The 19704-nt window shown below is 36.8% G+C and overlaps 1 protein-coding gene across 1 annotated transcript in view; it reads right to left on the bottom strand.

Moving 5' to 3' along the window:
* LOC127871297 (ribosomal oxygenase 1-like) overlaps positions 1-19704 on the bottom strand; it is a 44248-nt gene that overhangs the window by 2090 nt on the left and 22454 nt on the right. The window contains 9 exon segments of the mRNA XM_052414064.1: positions 132-355; positions 2975-3119; positions 3414-3518; positions 4142-4225; positions 7494-7588; positions 8311-8345; positions 9993-10024; positions 10026-10101; positions 14813-14919. Of these exon segments, the coding sequence (XP_052270024.1) occupies positions 132-355; positions 2975-3119; positions 3414-3518; positions 4142-4225; positions 7494-7588; positions 8311-8345; positions 9993-10024; positions 10026-10101; positions 14813-14919 (903 nt within the window).

Below are 19704 nucleotides of genomic sequence, written 5' to 3'. Positions count from 1 at the left end.
TCACTACAGCCATGAGTTAACCTACATTTCTGATTAATAGTCCAGTACACTATGAACAGAGCTAGCAGATGTGATCCGCGTTTCTTTGTTTTTGTACATCAAATCAACACTATAAACAGGATCTAACCCACCTCTGCTGATATCTCAATATATTGGGGTTCTCTCCCATGGTATACGCGAGCATTCTCGATGTTGTGGTAGACCCGGACTACGTCGTCCTCAGTGATCAGGCGCAGGCACCCCTTTCTGATCAGCTTCACCATTGTGTCTGGTTCCATCTCTGTGTGATCCCGCACCACATTACCGGCTGGGTCCCAGCGCTCACCGTGACCGTGAATGCTACAGGACTTCTCACCTGCAGAGAACCATAAAGTTCTTCAGTTGGTTTATGTTTTCAGAGTTCTAGACCAAAGATCCATCTGCATCTGTCAATTATATATAAAGTTCTTCAGTTGGTTTATGTTTTCAGAGTTCTAGACCAAAGATGCGACTGCATCTGTCAATTATATATAAAGTTCTTCAGTTGGTTTATGTTTTCAGAGTTCTAGACCAAAGATGCGACCCCATCTGTCAATTATATTTGAGTGTGGGAAAATGGGGTTTATTGCATGTGTGTAGTGGTGTAACAGATAAGCCTGTGCATTGTGCACAGCTTTATTAGGGACGAAATTTCCCCTTGTATGGATTAAAGGACAAACAACATTTAAGTCTAGGAGGAAAGTGTTAATCTGGGATAACACTTAACGCGCAAATGCATTAAGCATACAATGTTTAGGAGTTCAAGAACAGGTTTTTTTGGAGCCCTATTTTATTGCCAAAATTCGGCTATTTTCCCCATCCCAAAAAGTATACTTTTTTCCCCTTAATGTGGCAAAAAAAATCCAATTAAAAAATTTTTTTTTTTTTAGAAAGAAGTGTCCTATGCGTATTTTATTTCAATTTTAGTTCAATTACATTTAACAAAGTATTACATGATTTTGTTCTTTTAATTTGAATGATTATAAAGAGTTATATCAAATTAAGTATTTCCCTATAATCAGTGGACTTTTCGTTTGATATAAAAAGGCAAATGAATTTATTTTCCCAATTTCATGAAAATGCCGATAAAATTCCCAATTCCAAAGCCATGGGCTATCTTCCCAAAAAGTGGGGAAAAAAACCTGAGGTATTTTACACTAAGAAAACACAAGTTTTGCTTGTTATTTTAGAACAAGTGCATGGTGCCCTTTGCTAATTGGATAAATAGTAATTAATCCTTCAACCTAACATGGGAAGGAATTTACACTGTTTGTGTCAAAGCAGCGACCTGGGTTTAGTGCTTAGCAAAATTACAAACATTTAATCATTATCACTATCACTGTTTATTTTAATTGTTTACATTTTGTAGTAATATGACAATCAGTTAACCAACTCACAATTGTCCTTTGTAAGCTGTTTTCCCATTACATAGTGCACATATTTATGCAAGTTAATTTTAATTAAACTGTTTAGTTTAAACCTTTTTTAGCCTGATTGAATCAAATGCCTTATTTAAACACTCTCAAGTCCATTTCTTGGGTAGAACCAGTACTTGGTGTTTTTGAGGGAGACTTAAGAAAATCCCCACAGTGGGGATCAAAGTCAGATAACACATCCACTGCACCACAACGACTTTTTTGTTGTTACTTTTACTAGCTCTGACCTAGAACTTTTGAAAAGAATAACCATGAGCCCTCTCCTACCAAAGTGAATCGATTCTGACAAAATTCCCCACATTGGAGTTAACATTGCAACAAGGGCTGTTTGTAAAACGTGCATGCCCCCTCCCATATGGTCTGTCAGTTGTAGTGGCAGCCATTGTGTGAATAAGTTTTTTGTCACTGTGACCTTGACCTTTGACCTAGTGACCTGAAAATTAATAAGTGTTATCTGCCAGTCATGATCAATGTACCTATGAAGTTTCATGATCCTAGGTGTAAGCATTCTTGAGTTATCATCCTGAAACCAGTTTACTATTTCGAGTCACTGTGACCTTGACCTTTGACCTAGTGACCTGAAAATCAATAGGGGCCATCTGCCAGTCATGATCAATGTTCCTATGAAGTTTCATGATCCTAGGCGTAAGCATTCTTGAGTTATCATCCGGAAACAATTTACTGTTTCGAGTCACTGTGACCTTGACCTTTGACCTAGTGACCTGAAAATCGATAGGGGTCATATGAAGTTTCATGATCCTAGTCGTAAGCATTCTTGAGTTATCATCCGGAAACTATTTTACTATTTTGAGTCACTGTGACCTTGACTTTTGACCTAGTGACCTGAAAATCAATAGGGGCCATCTGCCAGTCATGATCAATGTACCTGTTTCATGATCCTAGGCCTAAGCATTCTTGAGTTATCCAGAAACCATTTTTCTATTTGGAGTCATTGTGACCTTGACCTTTGACCTAGTGACCTGAAAATCAATAGGCGTCATCTGACAGTCATGATTAATATACCTATGAAGTGTCAAGATTCTAGGCCTATGCGTTCTTGAGTTATCATCAGGAAACCATCTGGTGGACGGACAGACATGTGCAAAACAATATACCCCTTATTCTTCGAAGGGGGGAATAATTATGATATTGAGAACTTTGCAATAAAGAGGTACCCTGCACAAGTACTGAGGTCCACTGCGAGAACAAAGCGATCACCTTCAGTCCGGAAAAGGGGCAGACTGTTGTACCTTCAGTAAAGAAGGGGGAAGACTGTTGTACCTTCAGTCAGAAAGGGGGCAGACGTGTTGTACCTTCATTCAGGAAACCTTCAGTCAGGAAGGGGGGCGGACTGTCATACCTTCAGTCAGGAAGGGAGGCAGACTGTAATAACTTCAATAAGGAAGGGGAGCAGACTATCATACCTTTAGAAAGGAAGGAGGGCAGACTGTCATACCATCAGTCAGGAAGGGGAGCAGACTGTCATACCTTCAGTCAGGAAGGGGGGCAGACTGTTGTACCTTCAGTCAGGAAGGGGGGCAGACTGTCATGCATGAACTGCTTGCCCAGCTGGTCACAGGCTGCGTCTGTTGGCAGGTACTGCTCCATGAGGCGCCGCATCAGCGCCATGGTCCTCTCCAGGAACACCGTACGCTGCTGGCTGTCCTGTAAACACACATCACAGACATTGCATGTACAGGGTTTGTTACTCCAGGTCCAGAAATGAGAATACAGACAATAAGATCCTGAAATCAACTTTGTTCATGATGATTATTTGAAACAAACATTTTGACACGAGTACATTGCAACTTAAGGTTTATTGAGACAACAAAAAATATCCTAAAAGCAAAAAGTGTCGTCCTTGATTAGCGCTTGCAGACTGCACAGGCTAATAGGGGACGACACTTTACCCACATGCATTAACCCCCTTTTCACAGAGCAAGACTAATATGTACGTACCACGTCAGAGTTGGCCAACCCCATATAGTTGAGATAGTCTACAGGCAGCCCCTGGCGGAACATCACATCCTCCTCTATAGCTATGTCCAGGGCTCTCGGTACCAGCTGTAATCATACACAAATGGGCAGCGCTGTGTGAAAAAGGGGTTTAATGCTTGTGTGTAGTGTTGTCCCTGGTTAGCCTGTTTCGTACAGGAAATCGGACAACTTGGACAATTTAATACCTTTACGCATTTTGTCCATATATTATCCCCCTAAATGGAAAACTATGCCATGTCCCCAAATGAAGATAAAAATCCGTGTATGATTATGTCCGACAGTTTCTCTTTGGGTTCCATACCAGGCTCAGATAAGATATGATGGCTTTGTGACTATTGACAAAATGTTAATTGCTGATTATAGTGAGATAAAACTACAAGTATATGTTAATTAATATGTTTCTTCCGAATTTCATTCCTAGAATAGTCATAAATTTGTTTTTTAAGGAATATTTTGAAACAATTTCTGTACTCCACCCTGCTCATCGGACATACTTTGAGTAGCAGATACCTTGCCCATCACCTGAATCCCCTAAAATTGTTACTACATGCAGTATGCTGACCACTGACATGAAGCACCCACCATCTACCACACCTATCCAATCATATACCTTGTGTACCAGATCCCCCACCCCTATTCAATGACACACTTTGTGTAGCAGATCCCAACACCCCTATCCAATGACATACCTTGTGTAAGAGATCGCCCCAGGTGTTGCGCTGGTAGCAGGACACAGTGATGTGAAGTGAATGGGCATCCTCCAGTGAGTTAGCCTGCGCAAAACATCAGATGAAATAATTGTTAATGATTGGGTTCAACAAACAATGTCTTTGGCATAATGTTGCACAAAATTCAAGTATACCTTGATAACTAGGGGTGAAAAATGCCTTGAAGATAAACAATTTATGGCACAATGTATTTCAAGTTTCATATCATGCACTTTAGAAACCTGGAAGTACGGGTAGTTTGCTTCACAAACTTTATTGAATGCTAATGTCATGCCCAAAGTTTAATGACTCATTCTGTAAAATTATTTATATTTGTCGACATAACATTGCATTGTTAGAAAAAAAAGAAATGTTTGGTGAATTCGTGGATTTCATTCTAGAAAAATAGAGAAGAATTTGTGATGGTTATTTTCCTCCTATGTGTTTATGTCAAACTTGTTGATAGGTCAAAGCACCAAATCAACGTAAAATAATGTCCCACAAATGATACATGTAATGATATTACAGCACCTAAGGATCCTGAAGCATGAATAGAATCTCACACATTGTCACTTCATGGCATATTTAAAGTTTCAATTGAATTGCTTGAGCTATGTAGAAGTAGAGTGCTTCATAACCTTACAACATTCTATACTAAACAGACAAACTGTCTGATCTGACAACATTCTTCAATAAACAGGCAAACTGTCTGACAACATTCTACAATAAACAGGCAAACTGTCTGACAACATTCTACAATAAACAGACTAACTGTCTTACAACATTCTACAATAAACAGGCAAGCTGTCTGACAACATTCTACAATAAACAGACAAACTGTCTGACAACATTCTACAATAAACAGGCAAACTGTCTGACAACATTCTACATAAACAGGCAAACTGTCTGACAACATTCTACAATAAACAGACTAACTGTCTTACAACATTCTACAATAAACAGGCCAACTGTCTGACAACATTCTACAATAAACAGACAAACTGTCTGACAACATTCTACAATAAACAGACAAACTGTCTTACAACATTCTACAAAAAACAAGCAAACTGTCTGACAACCTTGCTACAATCAACAGACTAACTGTCTTACAACATTCTACAATAAACAGGCAAACTATCTGACAACATTCTACAATAAACAGACAAACTGTCTGACAACAATCTACAATAAACAGGCTAACTGTCTGACAACATTCTACAACAAGAAACCGTTGGAGACGGGTGATGCTCCCCAAAGGTTTTTTTGTCACAATATTGCACTATATATTCAGATAAAAGGAAACGTCTTGAGGGGCATAACTTTGGACAAAATAATATGATGATGGTTTAGCAACTTAAAAATTTCAAAGGGCCATAACTCTCTATATAAATCATCTAACCAAAACCCACAAATAACATGCGCATCTCCTCAAGGTAGTTAAGCTTCCCATAAAGCTTCATTGAATTCCAGTCAGGAGTTGGGGAGAAATAGCCTGGACAAGAATTGCACTATGTGTACAGTTAATGGAAAATTTCAAAGGGCCATAACTCTGTGAAAAGTCATCTGACCAGAACCGGCTGATAATATGCACATCTCCTCTTGGTAGTGAATCTTCCCATAAAGTTTCATTGAATTTAGGTCATTAGTTGCTGAGAAATAGCCCGGAAAAAATTGTGCACGGACGGAAAGACAGACGCACACACACACGCACGGACAGACAAAGCGGCGACTATATGCTCCCCCCAAAATAAATATTTGGGGAGCATAATAAACAGGCAAACTGTCTGACAACATTCTACAATAAACAGACAAACTGTCTGATCAACCAAACAAAACAGTGACTTCAGAATATCCACTCCTTGTAGTGGTATACGACTGAGAAATCTCACATTAACATATCATTATTCAATTTTGACAATTCTGTTTTTTTCTCCTTCATTGTGAGATCAGGGTCATCTTAGTAAGGCATTATACTCTGAGTTTTTCTCTGGGTAAACTGAACTTGATTCATTTGCGTAAAGTTTGTACCTGATAAGCCTGTGCAGAGCACAGACTAATCAGGGACGACCCTTTCTTTCTAAATTGGATTTTCTTTAAGAGACTTTTTATAATAAAATAAGTGATTAAGGCAGAAAGAGTCAAACCTGATTGGTCTATGAAGACTGCACAGACTAATCTGACACTTTATGCACATGTAATAAGCCCAGTCCAAAAACGAGGCTACATGTAACCCTGTTCATGCTATTTGCCTGGTGTATGATACCTCCTCATTCTCAGTACCTGGAGTATGATACCTCCTCATTCTCAGTACCTGGTGTATGATACCTCCTCATTCTCAGTAACTGGTGTATGATACCTCCTCATTCTCAGTAACTGGTGTATGATACCTCCTCATTCTCAGTACCTGGTGTATGATACCTCCTCATTCTCAGTAACTGGTGTATGATACCTCCTCATTCTCAGTACCTGGTGTATGATACCTCCTCATTCTCAGTAACTGGTGTATGATACCTCCTCATTCTCAGTACCTGGTGTATGATACCTCCTCATTCTCAGTACCTGGTGTATGATACCTCCTCATTCTCAGTACCTGGTGTATGATACCTCCTCATTCTCAGTAACTGGTGTATGATACCTCCTCATTCTCAGTACCTGGTGTATGATACCTCCTCATTCTCAGTACCTGGTGTATGATACCTCCTCATTCTCAGTAACTGGTGTATGATACCTCCTCATTCTCAGTAACTGGTGTATGATACCTCCTCATTCTCAGTACCTGGTGTATGATACCTCCTCATTCTCAGTACCTGGTGTATGATACCTCCTCATTCTCAGTACCTGGTGTATGATACCTCCTCATTCTCAGTACCTGGTGTATGATACCTCCTCATTCTCAGTACCTGGTGTATGATACCTCCTCATTCTCAGTACCTGGTGTATGATACCTCCTCATTCTCAGTAACTGGTGTATGATACCTCCTCATTCTCAGTAACTGGTGTATGATACCTCCTCATTCTCAGTACCTGGTGTATGATACCTCCTCATTCTCAGTACCTGGTGTATGATTCCTCCTCATTCTCAGTACCTGGTGTATGATACCTCCTCATTCTCAGTAACTGGTGTATGATACCTCCTCATTCTCAGTACCTGGTGTATGATACCTCCTCATTCTCAGTACATGGTGTATGATACCTCCTCATTCTCAGTACCTGGAGTATGATACCTCCTCATTCTCAGTAACTGGTGTATGATACCTCCTCATTCTCAGTAACTGGTGTATGATACCTCCTCATTCTCAGTACCTGGTGTATGATACCTCCTCATTCTCAGTACCTGGTGTATGATACCACGAGGGAAGTAGAGAAGGTCCCCGGCCTCAAGGGTCACATCCAAGACTGGGGGTCCAATATCCGCGTCTGTGAAGTTACCTGATGAACAAGATATGATTACTGTTTTCAGCACTGACAATTATTTAATTTATCCAACATAATTTGTTGTTTTTTCTTTTATTGAAAACAAAATAATTGAACGTTAAAAATAATGGAACTACTACCCAAAACACATTAAATCAACTAAATCTGACCTTGCCTGGTTCTATCAAATAAATGTGTTATAATTTCAAAGGAAATATACTTCAGCCCCTTGAAATTGTCCTTACAACTCCATGAACAAGCAGTGTAACAACACAAAATATCACTTGATTAAAATCTAATCAGCATGCCAAATGTTACATAGTCCAATAGCGAAAGTAAGTTGTTTTTTCAAATATAAATTCTTGTTTAAAAACAAAACAAAAATGGCTGCTGTTTTCAGCCTTCAAAAAGTTTACATGCAAGATTGATATCCAATGTCACTTTAAGTGTATAAACTATTCTTCTCAAACCTAATCGTAAGTCATTTCATAACTGGCATTATAACTGGTCTGTAGCCTCAAATCTTTTGTGTTTTTTTTTTTGTTGCTCAAAATGGCAGCTGCTTTTCCACTGGATGCCAGTGTGCAGTTTTTAAGGTAAATATTTTAAGTTGCATTAAGACCAGTTTTCCCAGAATGTGGCTTATATGAAAGCAAATATGCACAAGACATAGAAATGTGAAAGATGAATTCTTTGTTTGTGTTTAGTTTAGTTTATGCATGAACCAAAAAATTTACCACTTGAAAATCTTGGAAGTGTTTCTTCTTTTGACCTGAAAATAGAAGATACTGACTTGTCATAGTTGTTTATTACCACATTTATGCTATTTAAAATCCATTTTCTATAAAAAAAAACAACATTCTTCTTGAATTGCTACATATAGTTTTCCATACTCTTAAACTTGTATACATCAAACTTAGAATTAACATAAATCGTAAGTATAATAGATCTAAAACTAATTTCAAAACAAATCGAACATGACGCAAATACAAAAGCCAATATTGGTATCTATGTCTATCTAACCACCTTGGGTTATACATCTGACACTTAGGGCCATTACCCACCTTGGGTAATACATCTGACACATAGGGCCATTACCCACCTTGGGTTATACATCTGACACTAAGGGCCATTACCCACCTTGGGTTATACATCTGACACTTAGGGCATTACCCACCTTGGGTAATACATCTGACACTTAGGGCATTACCCACCTTGGGTAATATATCTTACACTTAGGGCCATGACCCACCTTGGGTAATACATCTAACACTTAGGACCATTACCCACCTTGGGTTATACATCTGACACTTAGGGCCATTACCCACCTAGGGTTATACATCTGACACTTAGGGCATTACCCACCTTGGGTTATACATCTGGCACTTAGGGCCATATCCCACCTTGGGTTATGCATCTGACATTTAGGACCATTACCCACCTTGGGTTATACATCTACCATTTAGGACCATTACCCACCTTGGGTTATACATCTGACACTTAGGGCCATTACCCACCTTGGGCTATACATCTGACACTTAGGGCCATTACCCACCTTGGGTTATACATCTAACACTTAGGGCCATTACCCACCTTGGGTTACACATCTGACACATAGGGCCATTACCCACCTTGGGTAATATATCTGACACTTAGGGCCATTACCCACCTTGGATTATACATCTGACACTAAGGACCATTACCCACCTTGGGTTTTACATCTGACACATAGGGCCATTACCCACCTTGGGTTATACATCTGACACTTAGGGCCATTACCCACCTTGGGTTATACATCTGACACTTAGGGCATTACCCACCTTGGGTTATACATCTGACACTAAGGACCATTACCCACCTTGGGTTTTACATCTGACACATAGGGCCATTACCCACCTTGGGTTTTACATCTGACACATAGGGCAATTACCCACCTTGGGTTATACATCTGACACTTAGGGCCATTACCCACCTTGGGTTATACATGTGACACTTAAGAGCCTTTATCCACCTTGGCTTATACATCTGACACTTAGGGCCATTACCCACCTTGCAGGTGTTTTTTTTCCTTCTTTGTGACCCGCCGCAAAACGGCCCTTACCTCTCGTTGTTTTTTGTTTGTTCTTTTACTTTAAATACATAAATTAACCTGATCCAGTGTAGAAAATAGAACACATTGCATAATTAAATAATCTGTTGCCTTGAATTTATTTTAAAAGCAGTAAAATTTGTTAAATTGATTATTTCAGACGTACTTTCCTATATTCCCAAAATCCAGCGTTTCGCGTGATTTCCCCCCCCCCAAATCCGGCATTTCATGTTGTTTTTTTTCCCTCAAAATAGGCCAGGTCCTTTCCCCAAAATCAGATAAAAAACCCTGCCTTGAGTTATGCATCTGACACTTAGGGCCATTACCCACCTTGGGTTATACAGTCGCCAGTGTTTTTTTCCCCTCCAACTGTAGAATGAATGCCTCAATATCATCATAATGAGGTGCAAAACCCTGCGTCCCTGCTGGTGTGAGATACCTGAATTCACGAAGAAATAGCAAATAGATTGCATATGCACAGATTTAAGTTGAAGCAAAATCCTGCTATTCGATTCACACGTTTTGCAACTACCTCTCTGTTTACTCCAGAACATTATCTACCTTTCGTCAATTCCACGCACATGTTACTAAAGGCTTACTTTTTTAAGATATACATATGACGTCTTTGCAAAATACTCACCCCAAATGTATACATAGCAATATTAACAAACAAGAGCTGTTACCATAGGATGACTAATGCCCCCTATAAACGCTTGATAAAAGTTATGAGCTTTTTTCAAAACCTAAACGCAGATTTCGAAACCTAAACGCGGACCCTAAGTTCAAGGTCAAGGTCAAAGGGGTAAAAAATTGTGTGCTTATGGAAAGACCTTGTCCATATACACATGCATATCAAATATGAAGGTTATATCTCAAGGGACATAGAAGTTATGAGCATTTTTCGAAACCTAAACGCAGATTTCGAAACCTAAACGCGGACCCTAAGTTCAAGGTCAAGGTCACAGGGGTAAACATTTGTGTGCGTATGGAAAGGCCTTGTCCATATACACATGCATACCAAATATGAAGGTTATATTTCAAGGGACATAGAAGTTATGAGCATTAGAAACCTAAACGCAGATTTCGAAACCTAAACGTGGACCCTAAGTTCAAGGTCAAGGTCACAGGGGTAAAAAAAATTTGTGCTTATGGAAAGGCCTTGTCCATAAACACATGCATACCAAATATGAAGGTTATATCTCAAGGGACATAGAAGTTATGAGCATTTTTCGAAACCTAAACGCAGATTTCGAAACCTAAACGCGAACCCTAAGTTCAAGGTCAAGGTCACAGGGGTAAAAAAATTTGTGCGTATGGAAAGGCCTTGTCCATATACACAGGGATACCAAATATGAAGGTTATATCTCAAGGGACAAAGAAGTTATGAGCTTTTTTCGAAACCTAAACGCAGATTTCGAAACCTAAACGCGGACCCTAAGTTCAAGGTCAAGGTCACAGGGGTAAAATTTGTTGTGCGTATGGAAAGGCCTTGTCCATATACACATGCATACCAAATATGAAGGTTATATCACAAGGGACATAGATGTTATGAGCATTTTTTGAAACCTAAACGCAGAATTCGAAACCTAAACTGGACCCTAAGTTCAAGGTCAAGGTCACAGGGGTAAAAAATTGTGTGCGCATGGAAAGGCCTTGTCCATATACACATGCATACCAAATATGAAGGTTATATCTCAAGGGACATAGAAGTTATGAGCATTTTTCAAAACCTAAACACAGATTTCGAAACCTAAACGCGGACCCTAAGTTCAAGGTCAAGGTCACAGTGGTAAAAATTTGTGTGCGTATGGAAAGGCCTTGTCCATATACACATGCCTACCAAATATGAAGGTTATATCTCAAGGGACATAGAAGTTATGAGCATTTTTCGAAACCTAAACGCAGATTTTGAAAACTAAACGCGGACCCTAAGTTCAAGGTCAAGGTCACAGGGGTAAAATTTTTTGTGAGTATGGAAAGGCCTTGTCCATATACACATGCATACCAAATATGAAGGTTATATCTCAAGGGATATAGAAGTTATGAGCATTTTTCGAAACCTAAACGCAATGTGTGACAGAAAGACAGACAGACGGACAGTCCGATCACTATATGCCGCCTTTTATTCGAAAAGGGGGCATAAAAATAGTAGCTGCATATGGTCAGAGTTATGGAACTTGGTCAGTGACCTAACACACAAAATGACCCCAAAACATTTGTGTGAAGTTTCTATTGACTACCTGTAGTAGAAACAAATATATGGAGATGTGGCACATTTACCTTAACCATAGCTTATCTCATAGCATTTGGCGAATAAGCGAGCTTAAATGTTCAATTGCTTACAGTTATGGTGTGATTGCTGTCAAAGAGTACCCTGTAACATATTGCTACATTTCTACATACAATCTGCATGGATGATATGTGATTTGTAACCTTAAAAGAGCCTATGGGGAGACACTTGAATGAGAAGTATAGCACAAACTATACTGTGAACAATTGAGCTAAACCATGTTGCAAGCTACAGCAGTGCGCACACATCCCTATGTTTGCCTAATGATACAGCAGTATGTACATGTTACACACATCCCTATGTTTGCCTAATGATACAGCAGTATGTACATGTTACACACACCCCTATATTTGCCATCCGCTGCAGCAGTAAGTACATGTTACATTCATCTCTATGTTTGCATAACGCTACAGAAGTAAGTACATGTTACACACATCCCTATGTTTGCCTAATGATACAGCAGTATGTACATGTTACACACATCCCTATTTTTGCATAAGGCTTTAGCAGTACGTACATGTTACACACATCCATATGTTTACCTAAGCTTTAGCAGTACGTACATGTTACACACACCCCTATATTTGCCATCTGCTGCAGCAGTAAGTACACGTTACATTCATCCCTATGTTTGCATTACGCTACAGAAGTACACGTTACATTCATCCCTATGTTTGCATTACGCTACAGAAGTAAGTACACGTTACATTGATCCCTATGTTTGCATTACGCTACAGAAGTAAGTACACGTTACATTCATCCCCATGTTTGCATTACGCTACAAAAGTAAGTACACGTTACATTCATCCCTATGTTTGCATTACGCTACAGAAGTAAGTACACGTTACATTCATCCCTATGTTTGCATTACGCTACAGAAGTGAGTGCACGTTACATTCATCCCTATGTTTGCATTACGCTACAGAAGTAAGTACACGTTACATTCATCCCCATGTTTGCATTACGCTACAAAAGTAAGTACACGTTACATTCATCCATATGTTTGCATTACGCTACAGAAGTAAGTACACGTTACATTCATCCCTATGTTTGCATTACGCTACAGAAGTGAGTGCACGTTACATTCATCCCTATAATTGCATTACGCTACAGAAGTAAGTACACGTTACATTGATCCCTATAATTGCATTACGCTACAGCAGTACATACACGTTACACACATCCCTATGTTTGCCTAAGGCTTTAGCAGTACTTTCATGTTACACACACCCCTATATTTGCCATCCGTTGCAGCAGTAAGTATACGTTACATTCATCCCTATGTTTGCATTACGCTACAGAAGTAAGTACATGTTACATTCATCCCTATGTTTGCATTACCGTAAAAACGCAGTCATAAGTCTACCCGGCTCATAAGTCGGGGGGTATACTTTGGTACCAAAATTGGAGATTTTGAGTATGTTAGCTTCATAAGTTGAGTCAGAAATGTTCTGTTTACGAATTTCATAAACGGACGCCATTTTAAATGTACATGAAGTTGCGGTAGTATTCTATACATTGCACATGACGTCACCGTGGAACTGTTGAACGTAGGCAAAGCCAACACATGTATTCTAAACTTCGTTTAATATATTCAATACGATTTATTGTGGAAATGGAAAATAATATTTTTCAATATAGACAAGCAAAGCATAATCAACCACATAGAAAACAACATAGAAAACTTTAAACAATACGATCTTATGTACATTGTAATATACACAACACATCACGTTCAGCAGCACTGTTGTTATTTAAATTCTCCGCAAACTCTATCACATGTATTTTAAATGCATTGTCATAAGCCTGGCGTTTGCGTTTGCCAGGCATTTTCAAAGATTTATCGTAAGTCCAGTTGTGTTTTTGTTTATCTAATTAATGAATATTTGCACTCAATGATCCACGCTAGTAATTATCCACAAACTATTTTCCGCTTTTAATCCGATGAAACGATATTATCACTGTAATCCAATCTTTGTACTTTTAATCTGACTGTCAAAACAATTGATTAGTGTCTCGGTAAAACGTGTTTTTATAACAATGATTGACATACCCAAGAGACCGCTAACTCCACCTTTTTCTCTGAAACAGTTTCAAAGGCAGAGCTATACACGTGCTCAAGCATAATGGGACGATTGCAAGCGAGTTACAAAACACGCGATTGGTTAAGCATATCGCTTCTCTAAACAAAGGAATCTAATTTTGTCGGCGAGAAAGGTGTTCTCTATGGCTTCTTGACAGGAAACGGCTTTCTTTTGATGACGTCAAACTGTCAATTCACACATATTGCGAATTTTCGCGAGACTTTAAATGATGTCCTTGATTCTTTGTTTACATGAACAGTAAAAAAAAAACACCTGCTTACATGAAGACTTTGGATTAAATTATCAAAATAAAAACAAGAGTAATTGCAAACTGTGATTATATTAATTGGTAAGTATCAGTAAAAATACGACGTTTTGTTAGTCGTAAATCAACGATTTTTTTTATACAACAACAACAAATATTGCCGCGGGGATCAATCTTCGTCGAATTTCTTTTTTTTTCATGGAATTAAATTTTTTTTTTCATGGACCACCTCATAAGTCGATACCGGTTTTTTAATCAAAGTTTGGAGGTAAAAAATCTCGACTTATGACTGCGTTTTTATGGTACGCTACAGCAGTACATACACGTTACACACATCCCTATGTTTGCCTAACGCTACAGCAGTACGTACATGTTACATTCATCCCTATGTTTACCATACGCTGCAGCAGTATGTACACGTTACACACATCCCTATGTTTGCATTACGCTACAGCAGTAAGTACACATTACACACCTCCCTATGTTTGCATTACACTACAGCAGTACTTACACGTTTGCTCCCACGCAGCAGCCAAAGTATTCCTGTAGAGTGGTGAGCATCTTCCAAACAGACTCGGAGTACGTCTGTGGGTTAAGCAGGCGAATGGAGCAACCATTCTGAGAAATACAAGAGACACTATACATACACTAATATACAGGCTTGAGAACATTGAAAACATTTTAAAGCCCATGTAGTGGTTGTCAAGACAGCGCAATTTAATGTAGTATTTGTAACAGCATAGCGATACTATACTAGGGAAAGGGTCCTGTCTAAAGAAAAATACAACAAATTTAAGTTAGAACTCAAAATGTAGATCACAACATGTTGACATGTATGTCTATGAGCAATATGTTCCTGAAATAAAAAGCATGCAAATGATTGAAAGACATTGAATAGAAATTACTGATATTAACCTACTTCTTAACTTTAGAAAATTGAAGTTACCACTATTATTGAACTATAATAATATGGTGTCCCATATTAGTCTCATAGATACAACATATTGTAAACCTAATGTCAACCCTGGTATGTTACAACGTTGCAACACCCAGGATGATGTTTGATATTGATAATATTTTATAAACTTATTTATCAAGTCATATATTCCTAAAAGATTCTGCCGTTCAATACAAATTTAACAAGAGCTTTGTAGCAGAAAAATATAATTCCCATAATGGGTGAATGTTGTTGGAGTAAGAATACCATAACGCCCTCTATTGAACACTGAGTTTCATAAACATAGTTTAAAGACTTTTTAGTTATGGCAGGAACCAGATTTTAATTTTCAATTATTTCTGTAACCATAGCAACTACAATTGTGGTCTGACAAAAAAACTGAAATAACATACAAATAACCAATACGACCCACTATGCACATACCAAATTTAAAGCCCCATAAACACTCAAAATCAACAAATATTTCATGCAATATTTTGAAAAATAAATAAGTGTTCCTTATCGCAAAAGCCAAAATTTCAACGCTAAATGTGGTATGGTAACATAGATGTAACGAGATTAACAATGCTCGTTTTTATTTTTTAAGTGACAATATATTCCAAGTGAATTTCCCGCAACGATATCCAAACATGTACAAGCCAATGCAAGATTGGCTTTGGGCAGTGTTGGTAGCATGCTGTAGTTCTCACCATGATATAATTATTTTATTTTTTTTTTATTCAATATCATACATACAATGTAAACATGTATATGAGCATACAACACAGTGATTGTACAAAGCAATAAAGTTCAGACATGTTATACAAGATATGCTAATATATATATATATTTTTTAGAGAGAAAAGAAAAGAACAACAGAGAAATAGTTATGAACAATGATGAGTTGTATAAAGTCTGAAGAAAGCATACTGGACTTGTGTGTTTTGTTGTATATTCACAATGATCTTGTCCGATTGAGAAAAAAAAATAAACAAAACTATTTTAGAGGGATAAACTAACATTAGAGTGAAATGTATATTAGTGGACAAAAACATTATGAGAATTTAATCCGATTCCATTTTTGTTCAAAGATTTGTAATGTGTCATTACTGAGGGCTATTTCTTTCTCAATCTGGATTTTTAGTTTAAGACTATGGACAAAACAATTAAAATTTGGTACTTGTTTTTTGTACTTCATGTTTAAGATAAAATATTTCATCAATATAACCATAAAATTCACAATATTATTACAGTCTATTGATTTCAATGAGTTAATTCCGAAACTTACATCTAAGAAAGATAGTTTAATGTTTAGTTGATGTTGTTCAAGAAAAGATATTAATTGATTCCAAATAGGCTGGATGTGTTTGCACTCCCAAAAAAGATGTTCTATAGTTTCAATGTTTTCACTGCAGAAGTCACACAGATTTGAGTTAGATAATTTGCATTTATATAGATATTTATTTGTAGCTAAAATTCTATGGATGTATTTATATTGAAAATTTCTCAGTGTGCTTTCAATTGTTGCTTTATATGGCATGGTAAATATGTGTTTCCAATTTAGTTCATTTTCTCCAAAAAGGACTTGCCATTTATTTTTGATTTTGGAGTTTTCTGTAGGGTTTTTAATTTGTAGTGTGTAAAATATTTTATTTGTTTTGTTTTTTCTTCCAAGTATGTTTTCTACAAATGTTGTTTGAGTACATGGTGTATTATTTGTATTGATTTCGGATTTAATATGTATGGGTATGCTTTTGATTAGTGTGTAGTACTTCAGAAAATTATTTGAAGGTATTCCGTATATGTAGCATATATTATCAAAAGAGTAGAAATCCTTAATTCTGTAGTCATATAATTGGTCGACATATTTAATGCTTCGTTCAAACCAGTCTTTATAGAAAAACGTCTTATTGTTTGACGTTATGTCTTTATTATTCCATATTATTGTTTTACTGCTGGTTTGGGTTTGTAAATTATGAGTGACATCACTCCACGCTGATAGAACATCAGACAGAAATATGTTTTCGTTTGCAATTTCATGTAAGATAGTATTGCTGATGTTACATTGAAAGAGTAAGGAGTCACCATATTTTTTTAGGATTTTCTGGTAGAATAATTTCCATTTACTCGTATTGGTACTATCTAGGTATCTTTTAACCCAGCTGCATTTGATTGCATTCAAGAATAAGTCAATGTTCGTTAATTGGATACCTCCATTTTCTACAGATTGAATTAGCTGAGTTCTTTTTATTTTATCAGGCTTACCGTCCCATATGAAATTAAATATTGCTGATTTTATATCGTTAATAACATCAATTGGTGGATTTGGGAGAACTGTAAATACATATATTAACTTAGGAAGTGCAAACGTTTTCAATACTGTGTTTTTTCCAATAAGTGTAAGTTTACGATGATGCCATGATTTTAAGCAGTTTTTAAAATTCTGTAATTTAGGTAGTATGTTTTTTAGAACTGTATCCTTTTCATTATTTGTGAAAGTAATTCCTAACGTTGTGGCTTCATCGGATGTCCAATTAAATTTCATTTCTTTATTATATTGAACATTACTTTGTTTTAATTTACCTACTCGTAGCACAGTACATTTACTTTTGTTTAGTTTAAGACCCGATGTCATTCCGTAAAGGGTTAGCGACTCTATAAGGTTATGGAAAGAATCGTAATTGTCATTTAAAAAATAAGTTGCATCGTCAGCAAATAGGGATTGTTTGATTTCTTCGTCAGGTTCTAGTGATATGCCTTTTATGTGTTTATTTGATTGGATGTGATGTGATAGATACTCGATGCAAATAATAAATAGGGATGATGAGAGTGGACATCCTTGTCGAACCCCTCGTTCGATGTTAAAACTGTTTGAAAAGAAGCCATTGTTAATGATTATACTGTTAATATCGGTATAGAATAGTTTGACCCATTGAATGAGACTTTCACCAAAGTTCATATTTTCTAAGCAAGAGAACATAAATGAATGATCAAGCGAATCGAATGCCTTTTCAAAGTCTGCAAAGAATATTAGACCAGGATTATTTGAATTGTTGAAATAGTTTATGCATTCTTGGATAAGACGAACGTTTTCACCAATGTAACGTCCTTTTATGAAACCAGATTGAGATTTTGAAATGATTGATGGTAATATTTTTTTTATTCTGTTTGCTATACTTTTAGTTGCAATTTTATAATCATTGTTAAGTAAACTTATCGGGCGCCAGTTTGATAATGATTCTAAGTTTTTTCCAGGTTTTGGAATAAGTGATATAATACCTTGTTTTTGTAGCGTAGTTAAGTTTTCGTTGTTAAATGAATAGTTAAGTGAATTAATTAAATGTGTTTTTATATCATTCCAGAATATTTTATAAAATTCGATTGTGATGCCATCAGATCCTGGGCTTTTGTTATTTTGCATTTCTTTTAGGGCTAATCCACATTCATATTCATTAAGCAATCCGTCGCACAGTTGTTTTTCCTCCTGGTTTAAAGCGTGATGTGTATTTTTAAAAAGGGTGTTATTTTCAACATTTTTTCTTTTATAGAGGGTTTCGAAAAATAAACGTTGTTCTTCTAGTATTTGAGTTCTGTTTGTTATATCTTTGCCGTTGACTACTAATTTGTGTACAGTTTTTTGTTCACTTCTACGTTTTTCAATGTTTGCGAAATATTTTGTATTTTTTTCATTGTGTTCAACATGCTGTGCACGCGCTCTTAGTATTATTCCATTGAGATGTGTATGATAGATTCCATCTAATATTTGTTTTTTTAATGTTATTTCATTTTCAATGTCGGTGGTATCATTTGTGTTTGTTTGATGCAATTGTTTTTCAAGTGTTTCAATGGTTTTGATGGTGTCAGTTTCAAGTTTGTGTGTTTCTTTTTGTTTAAATGATGTGTATCTAATTGTTGTGTTACGTATATTTCCTTTAATTACTTCCCATAAGGTGTTTGGGTTTGCATCTTTATTATTTTGAACTGTATTTAATATTTCCTGTTTTATTTGTGTTTGATATTGTGTATCTAATAAAATGCTGTTGTTAATTTTAAAGTATCCTGGGCCTCTTTCAGGTTGCATATTGTGGAGTTTAAGTTCAACTAGAGAGTGGTCAGTCATAAATCCTGGTTTTATGTTACATGTGTCAATAATGTTGCAAAGAGATTCAGATATTAAAAAATAGTCTAATCTACAAAATATTGTTGGTTTTGTGTTTGAGTGCCAGGTGAATTTGCTTTCGTTTGGGTATACTGTACGCCAGATATCTATCATATTGTAGGTTACAATTATGTTATTTAAAATGTTTCTATTTTTAGTATGAGTATAAAGGTTTCCATTCTTTTTATCCATTAATGGGTTCAGGACAGTATTGAAATCACCACCGATTATAATATTTTTATCTTGGTTATTAATTATAAAGGATTGTAATGTTTCGTAAAATGTGGAATCGTCTATGTTAGGGCCG

This window comes from Dreissena polymorpha, chromosome 3, assembly GCF_020536995.1.
Source record: "Dreissena polymorpha isolate Duluth1 chromosome 3, UMN_Dpol_1.0, whole genome shotgun sequence".
Classification (NCBI taxonomy): domain Eukaryota; kingdom Metazoa; phylum Mollusca; class Bivalvia; order Myida; family Dreissenidae; genus Dreissena; species Dreissena polymorpha.
The sequence above is the reverse complement of the archived record's forward strand: the minus strand, read 5'-3'. Positions and strand labels throughout refer to the sequence as shown.